Raw genomic sequence first — 10,713 nt, forward strand, 5'->3', positions numbered from 1 at the left:
GCCTGGCAACGCCAGAGTGGACCAACTTGCCGAACATACCGTTATTCGGATCCCGAAGTTACGGGCTGTGGCAATTATGTGCCGGTGGAAACTGTGTAGACTATCCTACTAAAGCTGGTGCGGTTTTCTCATCCTTGTTTGTGTCATAGTTTTGAGAAATATTATGTTTTATTAGCTGTCGTTTATTAATTTAACATTCACTCTAAATAATGGCACGATTTTTAAAAAGCTTTCAATGATTAGTTTAATATTGTCTGAAAATGACGGCATAATGTGTATTTTGCAAATTGGTTAAGTAAGATAGTGCTGCTAAAGTAATGTCACGATAACTTGACGGTTTTTGTGGCAAAAGGAGTCTATGTTTTTCTGACCTCGGTGTGTGAAGTAATAGTGTGGTCAGCACTTCGCCCAAGCGACTTTACTTTCCCTCTTGTGAACCATGTTCCCTTCAGGGTTGGTTGGACTTAGGGACGTCTTAGAGAATCAAATTCTCCGAACTCGAAGACTTTCGTCTAAGCATTAGTGCATTCAACCATGCCCCCCCCCCCCCCCGCTCCATCCGAATGTAACGAAATTTTCTGCAGGAGATTAATGAAAGATGAAGAGGTAGATGATATTTAGAGCTTAATGTTCTGTAGGAGCTTTAAGTACAACTGTAGCTGAAACAATTGCGTAATGAATTTACGAACTGAGCCCTTTTTGTCGATAGCCATGTTGATGGAATATTCAATATCCTGAGAAAAAAAAACGAGTGTTCTTTTGTCGTAGGCTCTTAAAAGGGTCGACTTTTTAGGTTAATTTTTAAAATTATATTGTTTCAGGAAGTCTCTGCTAGGCACTCACAACGATACTAATGTCGGGGTGTTGGGATAGGTTTTTTACGACATTGTTTTTACCTATCAGTTCAAAAGAATATATTTGTATATATATATATGCACTCTATATTATTTTCAGACAGCCTTGCGGCGTGCGAGGCCTTCGCCATCCTAGGCATGCTAGCAGGCTGTGTTGCTGTTGTGTTCGCCATTCTTCAACTTGTTTTCAAAATCAACGGGAAACCCCAGAACTCTAAATTTAATCTGGCCATCATTGGTGGATGTTTTTCTGCTTGTGAGTACGATTCTGGGTTACCAGTCTTTGTTTTAAATATAAGATAAAACAGGAGACGTGTTGGAAAACTGAATCTAGTTATACGGAACTTACATAAGTTCTAGGATATACCTGAGTATCGTAAGAACTGACTGAATGTAGTGACTACATATAAAGGAATATTCAATACTTAATATGAGGGTAGTGCGGTATGAGATGAGGAAAAATAAAGCTCTCGCGTAATATTTTCCTCTGTCATTAATACATCTAGGAAGTAAAAAAGTTTGTTGGTTTTTAAAATAAGAGCTTATGAAAAAATTGTTGTTTTTTTTATAGATTTTATAGAAACTATTTCTTAAGTATATTATTAAGTATATATATTAAGTATATTATTAAATATCTAATAACACTAATTAAACCACTTAAAAATTCCAAAGCTTACGTTTTTATTTATGTATATTTTTATTATCCTTTTCCAGTTGTTTGTATTTTGATAACAGTAGCCGTCTGGGGTGGAGAAATTCATGAGCCAATGACAGCGGGCAACGCAGAGATCGGATACTCGTTTATACTTAGCATCGTTGGTGGCTGTCTGTTGGCTATTGCTGGTGGTCTTGAATGCGCCCTACTCAATAGTCAATAAAACACACACATACATACACACACGCACACGCACACACACATACACACACACAAACACGCACATATATATATATATATATATATATATATATATATATATATATATATATATATATATATATATATATATATATATATATATATATATATATAAATAAATATATATAGATATAGATATATAAATAAATAAACAAATATATATATATATATATATATATATATATATATATATATATATATATATATATACATACATATATATATATATATATATATATATATATATATATATATATATATATATATATATATATATGTATATTGCAAATGCATATATAAGCAAAATTAGAATTTTTATAATTTTCTACTATCATAATATATATTTTTTTAATAAATTATTGTGTGGACAAATATTTAATCTTGCTAATGTTCATTTAAATTTCCTGTTATGTTTAATTGTAATGTTGGCTTGCCTAATTAAAAACGTAATGTTCAACTTAGGGCTTAGGTATTGGTAACACATGTAAATCATGTTTGATATGTTATTATGAAAGTGATTATTTATTTTTTAAAAGAATGTTAATTCTATTGAATGACAATGACAACTCGAAGTGTTAACTAAAGGTGTTATTTTTCAGTACTAAGAAAAACAAGATTTTTTTTTAGATTATTATTAAATGGGACCCAACTTGTGAAAACATGTCTAGTCTAAGACCGCGATTGATTAAAATAAAAATTTCGGCACTTCTCCGTATCAAATACCCTCACCCGATTCTATATCTTATGTTACCTGTCAGAGGCAAACCTTTCATAAATGGTTTTTCTTATCAGAGTACTTATGTACAAATACCCCCCCCCCCCCCTCCACTTTTCTCCAACTCACTGTCAAGGGGAACTTACAGAAAGAGAAACACAGCCATCGGAAACTTGACAAGTTATCTACAATTGTGTTATGGTTTTGCTGAATGTTTTTACCTTTCCGTTTTAAATTAGCTCTACGTCACAATCTGGCTAGCTTATAAATATTTTAAAATATTTAAATTAGTATTATTTTATATGCTTGGGTACACATTTAGCCACATTTATCATAGACACTCAAAAACCTAAAATTCTACAAACTTTTAACAGAGTGATAGAGAAATGGAGAGAGGGAGAGAGCGATAGAGAGGATATACAATTGAAAGTAATATTAGTCTACCAAGACTTTAAGAAAGCAATTTGGGCCTGATTCTATATAGAACACAAAATCTACTTCTATCACAAGTTAGTCCTATGTTTATTTCTATAGTTACCACTGAACAAACATCTACAAAAGTATACTTTTTAAATCCAAAGAGTGAGTTTAAAAAACATGTATTAGCCATCTTTGTCGACAAACTTATGCAACCATTGCATTCAAATGCAGCAGAAATAAAAATAACAATAATTAATTCATGCTGTGTAGAATTGTTCTCTACAAAATAAAAATAAAAATATAAATTGAAAAATGCTATTCCTTCGACCAGAGTGTTGAATAATATTCTTTTTAGTTTGTGACATAAAAAATAAAACCAAAGCTGAATATGAAACCTTTCTGTTTTAAAAGCGTTTCAACAACATGTGCTATCAAATGGTGTAGGGAGGGGCCGGAGCCATCATTGTCATGTTATTACAGGAAACAATAAAATTGTAAACAGCTTCTCTTAAAGGAAGGGCAGATTTTTCAACAAGGCCGACTCTACCTAAGGTATTGGACTGGAGCGTTTTAACTGAATACAAACATTCATTGTATATTTGCGCTAGAAAAATGAAAACTATATTTAAATGTAGTGTTAAATTTACATCTAAATACATTGAGTTTACTGATATTTAATTTAAAAAATATTACCTAAACTAAATTTTTGTGCTTAGAAATTCTATCCTCAGTCATTAGGCGCAAATCCTGCCCCATTTAAAGGCACTTAGGTAATTCCTTAGAGATAAAGATATTTAAACACTCAACAAGTATTGCAATAAATCTCTTGTCACTGGGGTAATTTAAAACCATTCGGTCACACAAGGAAAGTTAAACCTGGTGTTGTGTTATTTTGTTAGACCGAGGTAAGAGACAGATATTTTAAATTTTTTTAAGAAGAATTCGATTAGTTATTAAATAACAATATTAAAATATTGGGGTTTATTTTTTCATAGAAAAAAAACTTTTCTATCATTTTATTTTTAATTTCAAAAGACGTTTTTATAAATTAATTTATTCTCTTATGAACGATAGAAATGAAAGGTTACGAGAAAATTAGAGAATTTTATAATTGGTGAATGTATGACGGATGATTCAGTATTTGAGAATACATTTTTTTTTCCTATTAATTAAGAATGGTTCTATGCATGTAAATATTAAGCTGGTTTGGTTCGGTACCACCAAATAGACCAAGAACCACTGCTTTATAGGGATCCGATAATCTCCATTGATTATACCAGGGGTCTCCAAACTACAGCCCGCAGTATCCACTCATCCGGCCCTCGGAGATCTTTTTGTCCACGGAAAAAAAGTTTGTTGAAGTGGCTGAGGAAAAATTCAAAACATACTGAAAATGTGCAAATACAATTGAAGTAAATGTGGCCAGCTGCCCAGCAAATGACCTCATTAAAGACAAGGAAGACTTTTCTAATATTAAAACTTTTACATCGAAGTACCTTTCAACTTTTGGAACAACATACAAACTTTATCAAGTGAGAAACAATTTGAGAAGAAACTTGGACCTCGAGTATGTTGTCGGTCCCCGACAATGTTTCTTTCAGACATTTTTCTCGGGTGGGGGGGGGGGGGGGTGGCTCCGCCACCCTGATGAGATGCCTGGAAGAAACTCTGGCCCCTGGGCTGAAAAGTGTGGAGACCCCTGGATTATACTATTAGGGTACATACAACCAACACAAATGTGGTTTCTTAAACTTCCTATTGTTTGATTATACGATTTTTTTCAGGTTATCTATGGCGTTGAGCGGCCAGACAGGTATGTTGGCTGTAGCTGTAGTGGGTGCGGCTGGCGTTGGTGCGGTACTACACATCGTTGGCCTGGCAACGCCATCGTGGTCAGCTGTGCCAGTAACCACTGGGACGGCCAACTACGGCCTGTGGCGCGCATGCTCCGGAGGGTACTGCGTGGACTACCCGATTAAAAATGGTATGAAAAAAAAGTTAATTTGGCATTGTTCATCGAATAAGGGTGTCGTCCATACGGGGGTCGTCAATACGGGAAGTGTCATGTCGCACTTCTGCGATTATTTCAAAACACTTTTTGAAACTAAATTTTTAGCAGTTTTCTTGAATTGGTTAGACAAAAATTGCAAAAGTCGTTTGAGGGAGGAGGGTGAAAATGTGTAAAGAAATGTGTGTTTGTGTGTTGTGTGTGGAGCGGGCGCGGTGGGATGTTACAGCGTATTATTGTGTGTAAAATATTCTTCCCAACCTAAGTCAAATTACCTGAAAATGTAATCTTAGACAGGATCCATTAACTGACGGTCTTGTTAGTATCACCACTAACACACTAAAGCTAATTCTAATATTTTCACGAACTCTACGCTTAGATCTTATAGGTAACCATAAGAGCTGGATGGACCCAAGAACGTCTCGAGCCCGGGATCCGAACACGAAACTTACCTATTGGCAGCCATGTGCTCTACAATCCAACCACGCCATCCAACATATTGCTAATCTAGCTCCAATTATAACCATAACACTAGCAGTGATGTAAAAAGATAATAATAACAAAATGCTCTTATTAAAAAAAATGAGTTAATAACAAATATGCTAAACATGTTCATGTTTTATCAATTCAAGACAGTCTTAATGCGTGTGAAGCCTTCTCAATCCTAGGCATGCTAGAAAGTTTCGTTACTGTGGTGTTTGCCATTCTTCAAATTTTTTACACAATCAACGGGAAACCCCAGAATTCTAAATTTAGTCTCGCCATCATTGGTGGATGTTTTTCTGCTTGTAAGTACCAGTCGAGTCCGTGAAGTTAAACAATAGAGGCTAAGAGTGTTGGGTCATAAAACAGAGATAAGGTGTAATAGATCTGGCGCGGAAAGCCATAAAAAGTGATTTCGTTTTTCGTCCTTAGAGGTGTTAACTAATTCCTCTTTAAACTACCTGTATAAATTACCTTAGTTGCAGTGACGTCGCTTGGTCGGGTGTCACCCGTTTGGGCGCCTTATGGCGTTACCCCCCCCCCCCCCCCACAAAAACTTGTAGACTATATATAGGCTATATATATATATATATATATATATATATATATATATATATATATATATATATATATATATATATATATATATATATATATATATATATATATAAATATATAGTTGCAATTTGTGTCACCCCCTCCGATTTTGTCAAATGGCGTTAATTAGAGCGTACTTTATTTTACTCCGCCTATAAATTTGCAGTTGAGGTCACCCTCCCCCGGCTAGCCGATTTTTAATACATCTGGATGTTGCATGTTTAAGTCACCCCCCTAAATGGTGTCATCCTGTGTCACCCCAACCCCCGACTAGCGACGCCTCTGTTTAGTTGTATCCATATCCTCCTAGTGTAAACGCAGTTTACAATAATTATTATTTTTTTACGTTTGTAAGTTTTCTAAATCATAGATAAAAAAATAGAGTTTTGAAGAAAAACAATCAAGTGTTCAATAATAATATAAAACGCCATTTCAGAACAATTTTTTCCTTTCATGATATACCCACACATAAGGCCAATGGACTTAAATTACACCGGATCAGACTAGATTTAATTTAGGACTACTAAGTCCAGTTTGTAGCGCATTATAACCAAAAAAACTAGCCTATATATGGCAAATTAAAAGACAAAACGAATATGCGAGACCTTTCATTGAAGTAGTTCCCACTTTGACTGCTGACGACAGTGTAGTTGAAGTGTTTCAAAGTTTTATTATGTAGGCCTACGCATGGTTCCTATTCTATTTTACAGTCATATTTTTTGCTAAATTTTAATAATTCATTTTTAGATGTAGACTTTAAATTCTTATTAAAACTCAGAGTATGTAAAAAAAATTAGAATAATTTCTTGGGTGTTATAATTTAATGGCATTTCTCTTGAGAGATTAAGTTGGAGATGGTTGCCAGTGTTTCTTCCAGACTTTTTCTCCGGGGGGGGGGGGGGGGGGGGACACTTGATATTTTCGGAGGGAGGGGCGGACATTTTCCGGGGGGGGGGGGGGCGGACACTGGTAAAAGTATATGTTTTCTAAATAGATTCCATTTCGTTCGGGGGAGGGGGGGGGGGTCAGAGATGCCTGGAAGAAACTGATAGTTACACTTCGAAGTAAACGAGCCTACGCTAGCTTGAATTTATTTTTATATGTCCAGGTTAAGTACAGTAATATCATAGCTTGAACTTCCTTAGTTCGTTTCTTACTTATGTATATTTTTGTTATCCTTTTCCAGTCGTCTGTATTTTGATAACAGTAGCAGTCTGGGGTGGAGAAATTCACGAGCCAATGACGGCGGTCAACGCAAAAATCGGATACTCGTTTATTCTTAGCATCGTTGGTGGATGTCTGTTGGCTATGGCTGGTGGTCTTCAGTGTGTCTTATTCAATAGTTATTAACATTTGTACATATATATATATATATATATATATATATATATATATATATATATATATATATATATATATATATATATATATATATATTGTTGTTGTTGTTGTTGTTATACTTACTAAACTCCTGCCTTTCGATAAGAATGAAATGCATTTAAAAAATTAATTGCTTTAGTTTTATGGTTCTCTGATGTGGATTTTTTATTTTCGAAATGGTGGTTTGTGTGTGTGTATTCTTTTAAATTCGAATATAGTTATCGAAGGAAATTTTTATTATATTCTATTATAAACGCGATTGCAAACTATTTTATGAATAGCAATAGAAAAACAGTAGAAAAAAATATAACAGGATACACAACTAAGAAAAAAATGAATTGTAGCTTTTTAATGAAAGAATTTTTTTTTACAATTAGTCGTTAATGAAGTTTGTAGTTACATAACATGGTATAGATAATTTTACTGCTCATCATTAAGAACAATTACTCAACAGTTATTTTACACATAAGGTTTCGTTTAGTTCTGGTATTGAACGTCCACAAAACAAATGAAATTTAAGTAAATTTCATTCGACAACTTACAACAACGCAGTCAATACAATATAATAAAAATTGTGTAATGAAATTTGTTTTTCTGTTAATAGGAGCCTTTAAATTTTTAACATTCTAATAATAAAACATTAAATAAAACCTTTACAAATATTATCCACGCTTTTTATACAGTGTTTATTTCCTATTCCTTAGCAGTGTTTCTTCCAGACTTTTTTCTCCGGGGGGGGGGGGCACTTGAAATCTTCGGGGGGCGGTAAACTTTCTTCGGGGGGGGGGGGGGGGCGGACACTATTAAAAGTATATATTTTCTATATAAATTATATAAATTTCATTTCGTTCGGGGAGATGCCTGGAAGAAACTCTGTTCCTTAGTAACTTAGAATTTAAAAAAAATAAAGTCGATATTTAATTTTTTTTTTAAACGATAGAGTTTTATATTTTGCATTCCATTTGTTCTTAATTAACAATGAAAGGCTGTTGTTTACAGCGTGTTAAGCATCTGCTAACAACACTTTCAGAGTTTCTTTCAGGTATTCCTTCGGGAATGCACTGTCACAGCTCTCCCCTCCGCCCCCGGACGAAACAGAAAAAAAAATTACATAATACATAGGCGGTCGCTATTATCAAAAAGTACCTAGTAATTAATAATTTTTATAAAGGAGTAGCGATCTTTTTCGGCACCCAGGACGAACTATCAATTTTGCACCCCCACCCCAAAATTAGGTCTATATAGGCCTATATTTATTCAAGATGGTGAAAATGCAACCCCACATCCCTAATTTGGAAAGGTCGGGGCGCTTTTTACCAGTCATTTTGCCTTTTTAATTTGGTGTCACATAATTGATGTAGAAAACGATTAAATAAGTTCATTATTTAAATTTCGAACACTTCAAACGGCTATTTAATTTTAATAGGGTTTTGAATTAGAAATCTGTCCTGGTGTACAGAGTTATGTAATGACGCGGTGTCCAAAGTATTGTACTTGTTTGGTAAGTTTTGATTAATCGCTTAGATTTGGGAGTAACGGCGTAAGGCTGTTGATGATCGTTTCATAGGTATAAAGTATCGAAGTGTTACAATTTTTATTCGGCTGTTTTGTAGTTGAAGGTCTAGTGGAATCTGATTGGTAATAGAGAAATGAGAATACAGGTGATGAAGTATCATAGTTCTGGAGTTCGAGAGTATTAATTCTTGTGGTATTAATGTACGGAATTATATTGACCGTTAAAGTGTAGTAGTATGTCCAGTAAAATCGTTGTGGGAGTATCGTTTATAGAGCTTGGGGAAGTTAACGAGTTGGTGTCGTAGTTCTGGAGCATCGAGTCTACTTACGTTTAGGTATCGAAGTTTGATATGTGTTGTGAATGTAGTAGAGTATATCGAGTAGTCGAGTTTATCGTAAATTAGATGCTTTTAATTCAGTTTGGAAAACACTACAAAGATAGGTAGGCTTTCTCTAGTAGAAAAATGTTTTTTTTTAGGAATATTACCACTCTTAAAGTATTAATATATGATATTGAATAGGATGGAATTTATAACTAACTGTAAACTTTGTTTTTTCAATTAATATTTTTTTTAATTTAATCAATTGTTCTAACAATGTTTAAAACAGTTACCCGTGTTTGATTTTTAAAAGGCGTCCCTTTATTTAGGGGATTCTTTTTTTTTTTTTTTTTTTTTGACTCAACAATTCAGATTATTAATTACGTTTTAAAATCGCCTCATCTGTTTCTTGAATTTCTCAAAATGAAAGTCATCAGTTGCTTTTTCTTCAGTTGTCTTTTTCTTCTTTCCAGAAATGCTGGGCTCAGAAGAAAGTGTTTCCTTATTAATATCTCCTACTCTAACAGGTTCAGGTTTTGGTTCATCTACTTTTTTTACAAACTTTGGCTTGTTATCATCTATATTGAATCGATTATGCTGTACAAAATTTACTGCAACATTTGTTGGAACAAAGTCAGAAGGCATGTTATCACGCTGCCTTTTTCTCTCTTCTAGAAGTTTCTGTTTAGCTTCCTCTGTCAGTTCAATGTTTTTTTATTTTTGCATCTATGCCAAGATCAATCTCTGGGATACCTGAGAGCATCTGATTTGACAACATATCTTCTGACTTTTTTTCTGAAGAATACTTTTTTAGATGCTCTGGTAAATCATACAAGGAATCTGTTTGTGACTTTTGCTTGTTACTAAGAGATTCTTCTTGTTTATGATGTCATTTGCGTCTTGCAAGTTCTTATTCAACGTATTTCAACATTTCAGCATCTTCATCTCGTCTATTTGTTTCTGCTGCAAATGCTGTTCCAATAGCTTCAACTTCTTCCCCCTTAAGAGATCTTTTTTTCAAAGCTTTCATATCAACAATTCCTCCAGTTTTTATTTTGAATGGGTCAGCATCCGAAACTTCTTCGGTTTTTGGTATTTTTTTCCCTAATGCTAAACTTGCTGCACTGACTCCATGTTGATATGATCGCATCTTTTGTAGACTACGCAATGCTTCCATTTTCTCCCTGGTATCTTCGTCGTCTTCAGAAGCACTGCTACTACTTGAAGAAACGGTTGCATTTCTTAAGTTTCGTTTTCGTTTTGTTGGTGCGGAAGACATCTTTTAGCATTAGGGGATTCAAAATTTTATACTAATATAAATTACAACGTTTAACATGAAATGCTAATTTTCAGCATAATTTAATAAAAGTATGATATAATAAAGCTACCGTTTTTAGACTTTCAAACAAAACATACAGTTAAGTATTCAATAGGTAAAACATATTGTTGTCAAAAGGTTATATAGCTAATATAAGTTACAAGTATTACGTTATGAAATTTAGGGA

The 10,713-nt window shown here is 33.8% G+C and overlaps 1 protein-coding gene and 1 pseudogene across 3 annotated transcripts in view; one reads left to right on the top strand and one right to left on the bottom strand.

The window, feature by feature from the left end:
* Positions 1 to 1,755, top strand: part of LOC131938354 (epithelial membrane protein 1-like) — an 8,268-nt gene extending 6,513 nt beyond the window's left edge. For all 3 annotated transcript variants that reach the window (XM_059296360.1, XM_059296361.1, XM_059296363.1), the window contains 3 exons: positions 1 to 117; positions 955 to 1,110; positions 1,569 to 1,755. The exon at positions 1 to 117 is cut by the window's left edge and continues 96 nt beyond it. In XM_059296360.1, the coding sequence (XP_059152343.1) occupies positions 1 to 117; positions 955 to 1,110; positions 1,569 to 1,732 (437 nt within the window). In that variant the 3' untranslated portion in view covers positions 1,733 to 1,755. The remainder of the gene's footprint in view (positions 118 to 954; positions 1,111 to 1,568) is intronic.
* A 7,814-nt stretch (positions 1,756 to 9,569) lies between these two features.
* LOC131938329 (splicing factor C9orf78 homolog) lies at positions 9,570 to 10,490 on the bottom strand (annotated as a pseudogene).
* Between the last annotated feature and the right edge of the window lie 223 nt (positions 10,491 to 10,713).

Source organism: Physella acuta, unplaced genomic scaffold (genome assembly GCF_028476545.2).
Source record: "Physella acuta isolate Inbredline_101_S28 unplaced genomic scaffold, ASM2847654v3 ptg000242l, whole genome shotgun sequence".
Classification (NCBI taxonomy): domain Eukaryota; kingdom Metazoa; phylum Mollusca; class Gastropoda; family Physidae; genus Physella; species Physella acuta.